Source organism: Nicotiana tabacum, chromosome 22 (genome assembly GCF_000715075.1).
Source record: "Nicotiana tabacum cultivar K326 chromosome 22, ASM71507v2, whole genome shotgun sequence".
Taxonomy (NCBI): domain Eukaryota; kingdom Viridiplantae; phylum Streptophyta; class Magnoliopsida; order Solanales; family Solanaceae; genus Nicotiana; species Nicotiana tabacum.
This window is the reverse complement of record NC_134101.1, coordinates 162,009,644-162,025,980: the sequence shown is the minus strand read 5'-3', so window position 1 is coordinate 162,025,980 and position 16,337 is coordinate 162,009,644. Positions and strand designations below refer to the sequence as shown.

Here is a 16,337-nt window from a genome sequence, read left to right as displayed (position 1 = left end):
GAGACGTTTGGCAAAGTCATCCTCACCCTGTTGAATCGGGCGAGAAAGTCCCTCAATCCCTCTCCTAGGTATTGTTTGATGGCGAAGATATCTTTCACCCTTGTTTCATCTTTCTTGGCCCCGATGTGCACTGTTACAAACTTATCAGCCATATCTTCGAAAGTTTCTATGGAATAAGCTGGCAGTTGAGAGTACCACGTCAAAGCCCATCCAATAAGAGTTTCACCAAATTTTTTCAGCAAGATGGAGGACACTTTCTCTTTGGTGAGGTCGTTGCCTTTCACGGCGGTGACATAGTGGGTGACATGGTTTTCGGGATCGGTCGTCCCGTCGTAAATTCTGAGATAGGGGGCATCTTGAAGGTCTTTGGTATGGCGTGTGGAGCCTCTTCTTCCCTGTACGACTATTCCACAAACTTGTCGGCGTCTCTTTTTGGTAATAATTTGGGAGCATCTAGTATTTTGTCTACCCGTTTCTAGTGCTCTTTCATTTGGTCCCTGAGTGCCTTGTTCTTGTTTTTCATTTCCTCCATTCTTTTCAGCACAGCGGCGAGGATGTTTTCACCTGCATTGTCAGTAATAGTGTAAGTTTTACATGAAGGCAGAGGGTTTGATCGGCCGTCCTGTTCGTTCCCGTGTTGTGATGCATGGGCTCTCGTGGTATCTATGGTCGTGCATGGGGATTGTTTACTGAGCACTCTGACTAGAGTGTCAGTTAGCCACGCCTTGAGGAACTTTTTTATAGCAGTCGACGCCATCTCTCCCGTGGACGTGAAGACCCCTTTATCGTTTTGTTTTGTTGTGCTGCAGAAAGGTGCAAGTGACCTTTCTCGTCTGGGAGAGACTGTGGGCATCACCTCTTCATCTTTGGTGTCATAGCCTTCGTTGATGGCACTCATGACGTTGAGGGAAACATTGTCTGTTGCCTTCGTTACGTTTCCTTGGTTATCTTCTATGGAGATTTTTGTTCGCACAAAAAAAAATATAAACTTTGTAGTTCGTTAGCTTAACAAGTCACATGAGTTATGGATCTAATGGAAACTAAAAAATTAGCTGAGAAATTCCCGCAGACGGCGCCAAACTGTATGACCCAAAATTTAGATCTAGGTTTATACAATCGAATTTGATAATAAAGTATGGTTAATCTTAGACAATATTAATATCCAAAAGATAGACCAAATATCTTTGTAATAAAATCTCACGTGTGCTATTTGAGCAGCAATAAATAACAACAAGAATGATATAATCAATGATCCAAAAATATAGAAAATAGCAATAAATAGCAATAAATAATAATAAATGGCATTAATGTAAATAAATGAATGTGGGTCACACAAAAAGGGTGAGATTCCTTAATATTCCTTCCGACAAAGATAGATAGTGCTAAGCTTTCGAATATTCGGATCCTCCCGTGGGAGAAAAGATAGATAAAGATATGAGAAAAAAGTGGATTTTTTTATGTGAATGATAAAGTAAGAATCTTCGGAGAATGTCAATTTATTATTTTTTACAATGAGTGTACAATCCCCCCTTTAACTACATATATTTCTATTTATAAGGATACATGGGCCACAAAATCCTAAATAGTACAACTGTGAGGACAATTCACTGAAATATTCTTTGGGGACCTTATCTCTAAAACTTAACCGTTACTACTTTACTGAAGAAGTACTCGTCCTCGTCTCCGTCCTCTGTTGAAACCAAATCGATGACACGTGACAGCTTTTAAAGGCTTCACGTGACAGCTTTTGAAGACTTTCTTAATATCGACTAGGTACACATGTAATTATGATAATCTTTAGCCCATAGTGTGATTCTTGCACCTTTGAACAATGACAAGTACAAAAAAAAGTCCTCCCATGAAAGGTTACAGGTCAAACTCATAAAAAGTCACGACTTTAATGTTTGAGTACTTGAGGTCCTAACTCAGACAACGTAACCAATGATATTTGTATTAGGAAGCATATTTATCCTCTAATTCCTAATTTAAGAATTAGACAGCTTGAGAAGTTGGACAACCGTGAGCAAATTGTCCAATTCACGTGTACTAAGTACTACTCTTATTTATTGAAAATTTGCGAATAAATAAAAAGAAAAAGAAGAAAAGCAAAGGCTTTTAGATAATCCTCTTAGACATCTGTTTTTTGGGGGGACTTTGTTTATAATTTGAAAAATCTTCATGGCCTTCCATTACAAAGTATGGTAACAATATTTTGGAAATGTTTATTTATAGGGAAATATCACACCTTAGTTTTACTATTATCCAACTTCTTATTGGTTTGGTAGTTTGAGCCTGTATTATCAAGCAAAACATATTTTGGACTTGACTCCATTTTACAAGGCAACTCATTAATTGTTGTCTAAAATCATGTAGGCCGAAAACATCGCGTATCATCAACTAATATGGGACTCCAACTCCCCTCTTAATTCCCTTCGCATGCCCAGGAGTGGATACAACTTTGAGCGTTGATATACAGCATAATGGAAAACCAACATTGAATAACCAAATACCCATAGAAACGAGTCTGATTTTGATAACACGTCAAAAGAAATGAATATTGGGTTCAACTAGGGGTGCCAATTAAACGGGTTTGGTCGATTTTGGGTGGGTCAAAACGGGTTGAGTCAATAATTAGGCGGGTCAAGAGATCTGCCCAAAAATTACTTTGGCTAAGATGGATTGGACCAAGATAGACTAAAATTTGGGTCATAGCTCAACTCACCCAACTCTTTGCAATCTTTAGTTAATATATGTTGTTGTATTATGAATTATATAATTAATAACTAAGATTTTTTTTTTCTTTTGTTTGGTCATATATAACAAATCAAACAAAATAAATTTATTTTTAAGGTGTTTTGGCAAAGTTACTCAAGGATCAATTTAGGCTAAAAATCAACTCAACTTTAAAGGAAAAATGACACTGGCAGCTGTTAAAATAATAGCCGAAAAAATATATAAAATTTGTATATTTTTTGTATAAATATACATTATGTATGTTATATACAAATTTTATACACTTTTTCGGCTACCAGAGGTAAATAGTTTCTGGCGCGGGCTAAAAGTAATAATACCCCAATTTTAAATGGGTTGAAATGGTTTGGGTCAAGATGAGTTGAGTTCAATAAATGAGCGGGTCAAAAACCAGTCCAACCTTGGGCGAGTTTGGCGGCTCATTTGGGCTTGGACCAAATTTGATAGCCGTAGTTTCAACACAGCCCAAAAGTTAGCTTAATTATGATAAGGTGATGTTTATCCAAGACCACAAGAAACAACGAACTAAACTCTCAGTCTCAACTAATACAAGACTCTTAACAATGAAAAATTAATTTATTGTTGTTGTTTATCAATATTACTATTTTGGTAGATAACTTAGACATTAGAATTTCCCTACTAGGTATTTAAAGGATATAAGTGTTTGACTTGAAATGGTTGTTGTGCATCTGATTTCAGTAAAATATTAATAGTAGTAAAAATTTAGCAGTAACTTAATTGTCTGCCCTTAAGTTACATGGGTTTCATCCCAGTCAGAAACTGAGATACGTCCATAGTAATTACTGTTAAATACATGCATGCACCTTTAAGAGTGTGTTACTTGTATGTAGTGTTGCATAATTTAAATGTTGATAGACAGACCAAAATACCATATATATAATTGAAAAATATTCAGGAAAGTAAATGTGAGCATAGACCTTGTAAATGATAAAATTAGGAAAGAGATACTAGACAGAGTGGAGATAGTGTATAGGGGAAGAAGAGATAGGAAATGCAAAGAGTTGCTTAGAGAATATGTAAATAGATAATTCTGAAATATTTGGAGTTCTGGTGTCTCCATCTGTTTCAGACACTAGAGGCTCATAGGTTGTAAAAAATATTTTTCTGGTTGTAATATTCACATTTGTTACCAAAAAAAAATTTGCAAGCTTGGACACTTCAAAGTCAAGAATATTCTAATTTTGTGAAAAAATATAGTATCAATTATGAACCAACATCTAATAAATTAGAAGTATTAAGTAACACCAAAAAGTATGTGAAATATACTACTCTCCTTGTTTGTGACCAGTACCTCTATCAACATTGCGACTGTAATATAAACAAATACAAGTGTGAGTAAAAAATATTAGACACAGCAAGAAATACATCTTGTGCTGCATATACTATATAATCTCTTCTGTACAAATTGAAAGAAAAAGATTAGACACATCCTAAAGTCATTTCTATTAGGGATTAATTTTTTGGCTTAACACTAACTTCAGAATCGCTACTTAAAACAGGAAGAAAAAAAAAACACAACGGTAAAAGCGGCGGACAGGACAAGTACACGCACGTCTATGATTTCATACTTAATACAGATCAATACAGACCACAGTTTTAGCTCCATGACGTAACCACAAGATTAAATAGATGGAGATATTCAATGAGTCGTTGAATTAGGAAACACCCAACTAAGCGTTCTATTGGTCATTGTGAATCATTAAGAATAACACCAACAAGTGTGATGTGATGAAATGATTGAGATTTATCTATCATTAATTAGAAGTCTGGAAACGGAGAATATATTTCTTAGTTGAAACCGTTTTACCCCTTATTGCCGGATTAATCAATGTACTAATGGCTGCACATGGTAAGTTAATTAGCTACTGGTAGGAGCTATAGCCTATAATCTATATGTATCAAACAACTTATTTAATTTAAAACTACATAGAGTTGGATTATTGATGTGAGGCGATCGAATCCTGAAGAAGTTTAAATCTAAACTCTAAACAAGTGATTGGTGCTCTTCAACGACTGAGGAAGAAAACTCACAAAATATTTGCCAGGCTGAAAGCTCCAGACGACACATGCTATTCTGCCTCATGTGCATGTAATTTTATTAATATACAAATAGATTAATTGAGCATCCTTCTGTGTATTTGTGTAGATATGAAACATAACACCGATATATGTATCGAATGGAGTAGCACAGTTATATATACAAGAACAACCGAAGAATATGGCTGCTATATAATGAATGTCTAATCATTTTTTAAATGAATTAAGTAATGAGAGATAAAGCCTGCGCATGCTGAGTATGGGATCGATGAGATCGTGTAGTGATAAAAGAGGCACTGTACATGGCGTTGGGCTTTATTTCATTTCATTAAAGAACTGATTAATGAATTCTATGGCTGCTATAATGTCTATCCATCTTCGCCCTCTGCATTTATCAGGCATGGGAGTTCATTTTGCCCCCTTTATTAATCAAATAATTAAATAGTACTGTACATAAATACACATGGGAGTTCTTTTTCTTTTCACTCCGGCATGCCTAAAAGATAGTGCATACAAACTCTTTGTCACTGCCAAGGAGTAATTAGGACTACAATTAGTTCAAGTATGACTGAATAAATGGTGCCAAGTTCAGGGATTCCCAGGTATTATACTTCTTTGTTTTTTCATTTTCTTTGGTGTTATATTGCGATAATTTTATTTTTTTGTTTTCGAAGTAACTCTCTCAACTAGCACTAGTTTGAGGTGAACTAGCACTAATTTGATGTCTACCTTTAGGAAAAATTCATCAAATTGATTATATCTAAAATAATAACATACTTTTTATCTAATACGATCCCACTACATACCGATTACATTTCAGCCATCTAGCGATCCTAATCTATTTGAAAATTGCTAGAATTGATATATCCATATATCATATTTCTGCAGGCATAAGAGTTTTTTCCTTTATGTTCTGTGAAAATCACATGTTATACTCAGTGGCGGACCTAGAGCATTGAATATGGGTTCCTGGGAGCCCAATAACTCTTACGTATACCTGTATTTATATTTAAGAAATTTATTAAATATTTGTAAATATTTAATTGTGAACTCAGTTAGTATTGCATATTAATTTGAGATTATGGTTGGAACCCATAAACTTTAAATCATGGATCCGCCTCTGATTATACTATATTCCAGTAAATAGATATACTAGTATTTGGGCACGTGCATTGCACGTATATCCCATATCAATATCTGCGTAATGTTTATTTATAGTTATAAATTACTTATATATAATCTAAAAATTAAATTTATAAGGATAGGAAATTAAAGAATAAGTTTAGAAAGTAAAACCCGATTTTATCTCCACTTTCTTCTTGATATAAAGGCGAAAAAGAGAAATCAACCACTCGATTTGTCTTCTCCATAGTGTTGCAAAAGTAAAATAATCAAAATGATTAGCTTTATTCGTTCTTTGTCAACGGTGGACGTGTTTCTCGTCTCCGCGCTCTTTCTATAACCAGCCAATTGCTATGAAGGTTAACATTTCAAAAAAAAATTGTGAAGGTATTTATTGATCTATCCTTCAATGTTTGCTTGCAGTTTGTAATTGTGAACACTTGCACTTTGAGTTCATGGGTAAAGCAGCAGAATACTTTCTTTCTCCATGAAAAAAGAATTCTAATGGGAAAAGAAATAAATTTACATGTTGGGATGGTACTGAACAAAATAAGACAATTGAAAAGAGACTATACTTATATGGAAATTTAGGAATTTCTGATAAAAAGAAGAGAAAAACGCTAAAGTGATTTGACATTTTGATGTGTGCAATAGAATATATGAAAAGTCTAAGACGATATATGTTATTACAGGGGGAATTTCAAAGGACTATTTTTACATTTTGAATCTGCAATAATTACTGGTAGTCTAAACAGTCCTCCCCATTTATTAAGCAAAAAATAAGCAAATCTACACATCAAAATGAAACACATTTTGGTAGATGAAACACATTCTCATTTACTCGATTCAATGTAGTTGAGATTAACATTAACATAAGGCTCAATTTTATTTTATTTTGGAAGGGCAAGATGGCCACTCAATTTTTAATAGATAGCATTTGCATAGTTTAAGTTTTAAGTTTAGGACCTACTCACTTTTGACTGCCAATAATCTGATATTTGGCTGAAATTCGTTACTCTTACTTAGTGCACCAACCTTAGGAAATTAATGACTCACTATTTTACGTTGATACACATATGAAACTCAAAAGGTTTAAGTTTGAAAAACAAAAAGATTTAAGATATGGCATCATGATAAATTCTTAAAACATTCCCTTACAAATTTAATACTTATTAAAAAGTGCATTCTTTCTGGTATAATAATATTATAGGAGTAGTATTTAATTTAACGGTAAAATGGTCATTCAACTTTTGAAGATTATTTAGGTAATTTAATTCCACACTAAAGGACTTCTTTCTGGTATAATAGTATTGTAGTAGTAGTATTTAACTTAAGGGTAAAATGGTCATTCAATTTTTAAAGGTTATTTAGGTAATTTAGTTTCACACTAAAGGACTTCACACTTATAATATAATATGATGTGTTACGATACAATTTCACGTATACCTGATTTGGCTGTGATTTCACATCAAGAATATTTTTTTCTAAGTTCTTATTTTGAACGTGCAAGCAATGACGGACAACTAGCTACTTGAATATGTTAAAGTTATATTATTTAAAGTATCAACAGCTACTTGAGTATGCTACAGTTTTAAGTATTATTTAAAGTATCACATCAACTTTCTGCTTCAATAAAAGATCGAACCCGAAAAAGTAATGGAAGAATATGAAAAAAGAGGTATTTATTATAGGTTCGACTTGTTTTGTCGATTGCATTGATTTTCAATGTAATTCCTATTTTCACTCGGCCCTTCATGAAAATAACTAATCATCCTTTTTTAAAAGGAATTTTTACATTCCTTTGCAATATAAGAAACTATATTACCCTCAATGTTTAAGGTTTGATATAATTACATTTAGTATACTTAATTATCAATTCTATATCATAAGGTGTTTTAATTGTACATTAATTATACCTTATATCACTCCTAAATTTATGGTACCGTATAGTCCTCCAAATCCCCCCCCCCCTTCTCCCCACGTTTCTCTCTCCCAACCCCACACCCTCACCCACGTATCACCACACGCCCACGTTTCAAACCATTATTCCCTCTGCTAAAACCAAAAAAAAAAAATGAAACCCTTTACCATTAACGTCCAAAATCAAGGTTTTTTCTTCTACAACCAGTTAAAATTGAAGTCAAATCTTCAAAGTTCATACACAACAATACCTTTTGATGGTTATGATTTCGGGGTTCCTTCAGTAATATAAGAGGGAAGGAAAAGAGAGCAGCAATTCCACCATTGACAGCCATTAAAAAGCTTTGAACCTTTGAATTCAAATTTGGGTTTTCAAAAATCATTATTTATTTGGATTGGGTGTTGTTGTAAATAATTGGGAATATGATTTGGAGTTTATATCCCAATTTTGAGAGGTTTTGGTGAAGATTAGACTTGATTTTGGTTGAATTTCAGATTGAAACTCGAAGAAGAAGAAGAAGAAGAAGAAAAAGAAGAAGACGTGCAACAATTGTAGATAAACTGTAGAAAAATTATAGACTGTTGTTAATTTATTTTTGAGCTTTTGTGTTTTTGTGTTAAAAGTTTTGATGGGAGCTTGTTATTCCACTTCGTCTGTTTTGGAGCCAACTTATGTAGAGGAGAAGATGTTTTTTAAGTTATATATATTGCTATACCTTTAAATTCAAGAAAGTATGATTGTATTGTATTTAAAGAGACGTGAATTTGTAGAATAGGTTGAATGTGAGGAATGAGTCAAATAAGACTCACAATGGCTTGTTTTCGACATTTAATCTATAACAAAACTACATATCATTTGAAAAATTAATATGAAAATACAGAATTTCAATATTTCTACAAATTATCTACAAACTGTTCATAACAGAATTTATCTTTATTTTCATGCATGTTCGTCTGGAACACTAAAGTTACTTGATATGTCAACATCTCCCGTTATAGAGGAATACAACTTATCTACAATTTTCTACAACTTTCACATATTATTTCCACCCAGTGAAATAGAACTACAATAACATAAAATTTACATACAAATTTTATACAATATGTCTTTTGTATATTTTGTATCTGATTTATACATACTAAAAACAATTTTCATATAACTAATTATATATTATGCAACTTATCTACAAATTATCTACAATTTTCGTACATTATTTCTACTAAATTATTTACAACTATAATATAATACCACTTAAATATAATTTTTATACAATGTTGTTCAACTTTCATACAATAGTTAAATGGATAAAAGAAAAATAAATAAACAACAGAATATAATTTTTCTACAATTTAACTACAATTTTTCTACAATTTCTGTAATATAATGTATGTAATGTCTTCTTCTTCTTCTTTGAGTTTCAATCCGAAATTCAGCTAAAACCAAGTCTAATCTTCACCAAAACTCCTTAAAATTGAGATATAAACTCCAAACCATATTCCCAATTATTTGCAACAACACCCAATCCAAACAAATAATGATTTTTGAAAACTCAAATTTGAATTCAAAGCTTCAAAGCTTTTTAATGGCTGTCAATGGTGGAATTGCTGCTCTCTTTTCCTTTGCTTTGTATAACTGAAATTTGGACATAATTGCATTTGATGTAGAAGAATTGTAGAAAATTTAGTCGTTTTTGATTTGTGAATTGTAGAAGAATAATCCATTCGTTTTTGAATTGTAGAAGAATAATCAATTCGTTTTTGAATTGTAGAAGAATAATGTGTTTGATGTAGAGACGCTAAATTTGAAACGAAACTGACGAAGAAGATTAATGTGCGTGATTTGCGTTTGGAAGATCTGGAAGAATATTTAATCCCTCAATTTTTGCGCGCCTAAATAAGGAAGCCTACAGCTACAATGATTCCTTATTTAATGCATGGTCTATATTTTGTAGAAATACTGTTAGCATAAAGGGTAATATGCAAACTATGAACATATTTGGTAATATAGTTTCTTATATAGTATATGAACGAAAATTTCCCTTTTTAAAATAACGAACTTAGGTCATCCTCTTCATTTTTTAATGTTTGATCCAATCTAATCCAGCCCAACACAATTCGTAGAAGGGCAAATTATAACAATTTTAGAGTACATACAAATTAAGATTCATGACATGTTTATCACTCATTTTTTTTCTTTTAATATAATTAACTACCACTGGCATTCACTAAAATAATTTCTCCGAAAAGTTTTATATAAACTCTTTTCAAGTTAAAAACTTTTGAGGAAAAAAAGACGTAATTAAAAAGGGGAGAAAATAAGAGAGCAATAAAAAAACATACTATCAAACAAGCAAAAGTACTTACCAAACGTAAAAAATAAAAAATAAAAATGTTATCTTGATTATTTCTGCTAACCCAGAGCCAGAAACCGAAAGGTTGAAAGTGTACCAGACATTGGATAAATTTTATCCTAAGTAATCCAAAGGATCCTTCTACTATAGCTAACTTGTCCTAGCTTTGGCACAGCTACCTCTAATTATGCAGCCTAAAATCATTAGGAGAGAGATGTGTTTGGTATTGAAAATGTTTTCATACTTATGCTTCCCTTTTATGATTCAATTTTGATGAATTCGCATGGTAAATTGAACATGAATAAATACAAGTGTCTGATAATAAACTCTACAAATATTTTTTCATCAAGATAGAGTCGAGAGAGAAACATAGTATTATTATTATACACTTCAATTAAAATTAAATATAGATTAAAAAATACAGGTGATCAATGAATTATGTATTAGAATCAATCTAACATGAAAAGAAGATCTCGAAGTAGAAATTTTAGAATTTCTTGTCATTGTTGTAATAGAACCTGGCAAGAAATCTATATATATCTATATATATATATAAAAGAGGGAATTGAAAAGCTGAGGTGACACCTCTCTTTGTCCAAGAAACTCACTTATCTTTTTTCTCTTTTTTTTTAACTTTTCTCTCATTTTTTTCATTTTATTAAATTTAATGTTATTTATGTTTAGAAATCCAAAAGAGACGACTTTCCGTTGAATCCAATGAAACTGTTCCAATCCATTCAATGCAATTCAACCGTTGCAATTAATTAGGAACCCGAAAATTAATTTTCTAATTTTAGAAGGCGTATATAAAACTTACTCTTCATTAAGGTTGTGACTTTTCAACTACTTAACTACCAAATATTTAATTTGCAGGCACTAAATTGCATGGTAAAAATTTATAATTTTGTAGCATGTTGTCCTGTTTGAGTCAATCTCATTTTGATCTCCAATGATCTGACATGCCTCAACTATTTTACTTTTGTTCAGTGATCTAATTAAGTCCAACAAGAAAAACAATATATGTTAGGTGTTCTCTATATATATATATCAATGGACTTTTGTCAAATTCCGGTGAAAAAGAGAACCAGGACAACTACTAAAAGTCCGAGGTTAAGTTTTTTTTCTTTTTACAACCATACTATATGGTTTAATCTGAATATTATGGTCAAAGTTCAATATGGTAGGCAATCAAAATCTAAAAGGGAATTTTTATGTTTTAATTACTTTTAATGGAGAAAGTAAATAATTCACTATAGCAAACATTTTCTAACAACATTTACTATAAGTAATATTATTTTAGGTGAGTGGTTATGCCATAAATCTTTGCAAAATTAGTTGATATTTCAGATTACGGGTATATATCAGTCATGAGCATAAAAAAACATTTATTAATATTCTTTTTTTAGTAAATCAACTCAAACTAAACAACAACAAAAAGAAGAGAATTTAACTTCTATGGATATCGATAACGTAACGATTTAAGTTGTGTATTGACAGTTAAAAAATTTATTTCATACCATTAATTCAGCTTACCATGTAATAGCATGTTATTAGTCCATTTTTCAGATTACCATATATGATTTACTATGAATACTCACCTATTATTTGAATCAATTTAATAGTGTAAAAATCTACTATATATTACCGTGCATAACATTTAAGATTATTTTTTTATGCTAATTGTTCATAAAAAAAAGTGAGATAATATGTTAAAATGATAGTGCAAAAGTATGTTATCTAGTGCAAAAGTATATCATACTATGAAAAATGTTTACTACTTATAAGTCTTGAGAATACCAAAAAAAAAAAAAAAAAAAAAAAAAAAAAAGTCATGGTCAAACAATACAATTAGATTATGATTAACCCGTAATCCACCAAATTAAGTAAGAAAACAAATAAAGGAAAAGAAAAATAAAAGAAGGATTGAAGTCACCATAAATGAGTTACTCAAAAATAGAAAATATTACTCCTATTGTCAAAAGTTTGTCAGCTAGTTAACTTCCTTGTATATAAATCCATCATCTTTTCTCTCTAAATCAATCCCAACAACAACCCAACAAAATTTCTTTCATTCCTTTGTGAATTATTGAGCCATGGCAACAATTCAAGAACCTAAAGTCATCATTGTTGGTGCTGGCCCTGCTGGTTTAGCCACAGCTGCATGTCTTAAAAAAAAATCTGTCCCTTACCTTGTTCTTGAAAAAGATGATTGTTATGGTTCTATGTGGAAAAAATATTCCTATGATAGACTTCACCTTCATTTGGATAAACAATTCTGTCAACTTCCTCACATTCCATTTCCCTCTTCTTCTCCTACTTATATACCCAAAAAAGAGTTCATTCAATACTTGGATGACTATGTTTCCCATTTTAATATCTCTCCTTTGTACAAAAGAACAGTTGAGTCTGCTTTTTTTGAAGAATCCACAAGAAAATGGAATGTTAAGGTTAGAAATGGAAATTCTGGTGATGTGGAGGAGTATTTTAGCAAGTTTCTTGTGGTGGCAACTGGAGAAGCTAGTTACCCTTTTATTCCTCAGGTCCCTGGTTTGGAAAATTTTGCAGGAGAGGCCATTCATACTACTAAATACAAAAATGGAGAGAAATTTAAGGGTAAACGTGTTTTGGTTGTTGGTTGTGGAAATTCTGGCATGGAAATTGCACTTGATCTTGCTAACCATGGAGCAAAAACTTCCATTATCGTTCGAAGCCAGGTAATTAATTAATGTTTAATCTGTTATATTTTCTAAATTTCAAATCCACTTATATTATGGATAATTACTTTGATTTTGATGGTTATTTTTAGATAATTAATCTGTTATAGCAAGATATCTCATCTTTTGAATAAGCTAAGTCTTGATTTTTTTTTTTTAAACAGATACACTTAATATCAAGAGAGATGGCATATTTGGGGCTAGTGATGTTATTGAAGTATAGCGTTCCATACAAGCTGGTGGACTTAATAATGGTGATGTTAAGCAAGGTAAAGTATGGAGAAATAAGCAAGTATTATGGGGTGAAAAGGCCAAAAGAGGGACCCTTTGCTTCTAAACTAAAGTATGGTAAGTACCCAGTCTTTGACGTGGGGACACATCAAAAAATCAAGTCTGGTGAAATCCAGGTAATTAATAAGAACAGAACTCTGATGCAAGTAATCGATATGTTTCATGCATATATTTATATAGTTTTCTTTAATTTTTGAAAGCTTTAAAGAAAAGTAAACTTTGACTTTAAAGAAAAGCAAGTATATATATACTCTGACATGCATAAAAAATGATGGTGACAGGTGTTACCTGCAATGACACGCGTAGCAGGAGGAAATGATGTTGTGTTTGAGAATGGTAAATCTCATCCCTTTGATGTTATCGTTTTTGCTACTGGCTTCAAGAGAACTACTCACAACTGGCTTCAGGTATATTTAATTTTTTGGAAAACTTTTGTCCTGTCTCTTGTCTTTTTAATCTATTTTTCTAGTGTTACAGATGACTCGATCTTTGTGTAGGGAGATGATTATCTTTTGAATGAAGATGGACTTCCAAAACCAGCATTTCCAGATCACTGGAAGGGGAAGAAGGGACTCTACTGTGTGGGGCTATCTAGGAGAGGACTTTATGGGATTGCATTTGATGCCCAAAGCATAGCCACACATATCAACTCTCTTCTCTCATAATATAGACTCTTGTTGAGTGCAAGGTTTTAATTGAAATGCTTTAATTCCATGTATTAGTATAATAATAATAATAGTATCAAGGGGTCCATCGGATGTGATTGTTGGTTAGTTAAATTAATTAAAATATGAGATGTATAGTCTCTATGTAATGTCATCAGGAACATATATATATTTTTGTCTCTATACATAGAATTTCTTCGCCGCATCAATATTATATATATATATATATATATATATATATATATATATGAGAACATGATGGTGGCATAAAGCCCGTGCTTCACGTATCAGGGGCGAATCTATGTAGTGGAGAGGGGTGGTATGCCACACGGTCGCTCGGATAAAATTTCATGTGTGTCACTAGTAATTTACGTAAGAAACATATATAATGAAAGAGTGGCACCCTAATTCCCAATGTGGCTTTAGGTGCCATGGTCAAGCTGCTTCTAGCCACATTCAAGGCCCAAGATCGACCCACACTTAACGCATAATGCAAAGCCAATTTTACTTTTCTGTTTTCCCTCTTTCCAGATTGTTTTTCTTAGAGTCTGTTTTATTACAAGTTTACTGTTTGATTGCACAAGTGTAATTACACAGTTAGATTAAATTTCAAATTAAGTAATTATCAAAACTTAAAAGTTAATATAATAAATATATGCCTATAAATTTTTATAAGTATAAATGATATTATATTTTGTATTTAAGATGTATATAATAAATATATGCCTATACATTAATTTTGTAATCATATACTTATAACTAATATTGTAAAAATAATTTATATAAATTTTTTAAATTAATAATATTTGGTTTAGATACTTACAAAAATAAAAAATATACATTTTGTAAGAACATCATGAAATTCATGTTTGATAAAATAAATTAATATTTACAAATATAATGTCATAACATTATTCAAATGTTTGACAAAACTAATCTATCAATTCTATTAAAAAATGAACAGCATGCAATGTGAGCCAATAGTACTAAAATAAGTAAATTTGAATTATGAATATAATACAATTTCAAAATTCAAAAAAAAAAATGGTTTAACATATGTCAAATTTCAGTATAATAATAGTAAGTTCCAGTGCAACTTAATAATTAGGAAACATGATAAGTTTATAACCACATTCAACAATGAAATTTCACTTTAATTGCATCACTCATTATATGCCAAGTTTACTAATGACTCATTATTTCTAATATTAGGAGGTATAATTTAAAAAAATACAATAATAAAATAAATAAAAAGTAAAATATAGTAAGCAATTACATGGAATCACGAGAAGTAAAGATATAGAAATAAAAGATAAATAATGTACGAAGAAAAAATATATTTTAAAATTTCAAAACAAATTAAAAAATAAAAATAAAACTAAAAAATTAAAATAATAGAAATAAAAAGTTATAAAGAAAATAAATTAAAATAAAAATAAAAAGGAAAGAAACTAAAAGGTAACATTGTAATTATACAGTGTAATTACCATCAATTCTCACATCCCCCTTGAGAATTGGAGAGTGTAATTACACCCCTCCAATTACATCCAATTTCAGGTTGACCAAGTAATTACTTGACCAAACAAACATGCCAAACTGTGTAATTACACCCAAATCCATTTCCAAGGTGGCTTTCCAAACAAGCTCTTAATTACACCCAAAAAATGAACAGCATGCAATGTGAGCCAATAGTACTAAAATAAGTAAATTTGAATTATGAATATAATACAATTTCAAAATTCAAAAAAAAAAATGGTTTAACATATGTCAAATTTCAGTATAATAATAGTAAGTTCCAGTGCAACTTAATAATTAGGAAACATGATAAGTTTATAACCACATTCAACAATGAAATTTCACTTTAATTGCATCACTCATTATATGCCAAGTTTACTAATGACTCATTATTTCTAATATTAGGAGGTATAATTTAAAAAAATACAATAATAAAATAAATAAAAAGTAAAATATAGTAAGCAATTACATGGAATCACGAGAAGTAAAGATATAGAAATAAAAGATAAATAATGTACGAAGAAAAAATATATTTTAAAATTTCAAAACAAATTAAAAAATAAAAATAAAACTAAAAAATTAAAATAATAGAAATAAAAAGTTATAAAGAAAATAAATTAAAATAAAAATAAAAAGGAAAGAAACTAAAAGGTAACATTGTAATTATACAGTGTAATTACCATCAATTCTCACATCCCCCTTGAGAATTGGAGAGTGTAATTACACCCCTCCAATTACATCCAATTTCAGGTTGACCAAGTAATTACTTGACCAAACAAACATGCCAAACTGTGTAATTACACCCAAATCCATTTCCAAGGTGGCTTTCCAAACAAGCTCTTAATTTCTTTTATTTCCATCTTTGTATTTTTTCTCTCTGTTCAATCTTATTTTATTAGTTGTTTATATTACAAAAGTATATTGCTTATGTTTTCTTGTTCTAGATCTCA

The 16,337-nt window shown here is 31.0% G+C and overlaps 1 protein-coding gene across 1 annotated transcript; it reads left to right on the top strand.

The window, feature by feature from the left end:
* Nucleotides 1-12,061: 12,061 nt before the first annotated feature.
* On the top strand, nt 12,062-14,055 carry LOC107781817 (putative indole-3-pyruvate monooxygenase YUCCA10). The gene is made up of 4 exons (XM_075245023.1): nt 12,062-12,916; nt 13,081-13,323; nt 13,489-13,614; nt 13,705-14,055. The coding sequence occupies exons 1-4, from the start codon at nt 12,296-12,298 to the stop codon at nt 13,870-13,872; spliced, it is 1,158 nt and encodes a 385-aa protein (XP_075101124.1). The 5' UTR covers nt 12,062-12,295; the 3' UTR covers nt 13,873-14,055.
* Nucleotides 14,056-16,337: the final 2,282 nt, after the last annotated feature.

What these genes read in the sequence shown, in the direction of transcription:
- LOC107781817 (XM_075245023.1), top strand. Translation starts at nt 12,296, where the DNA reads ATGGCAACAATTCAAGAACCTAAAGTCATCATTGTTGGTGCTGGCCCT. An exon ending in CCATTATCGTTCGAAGCCAG is followed by an intron (nt 12,917 to 13,080) that starts GTAATTAATTAA and finishes TTTTTTAAACAG; the next exon opens with ATACACTTAATATCAAGAGA. An exon ending in CTACTCACAACTGGCTTCAG is followed by an intron (nt 13,615 to 13,704) that starts GTATATTTAATT and finishes ATCTTTGTGTAG; the next exon opens with GGAGATGATTATCTTTTGAA.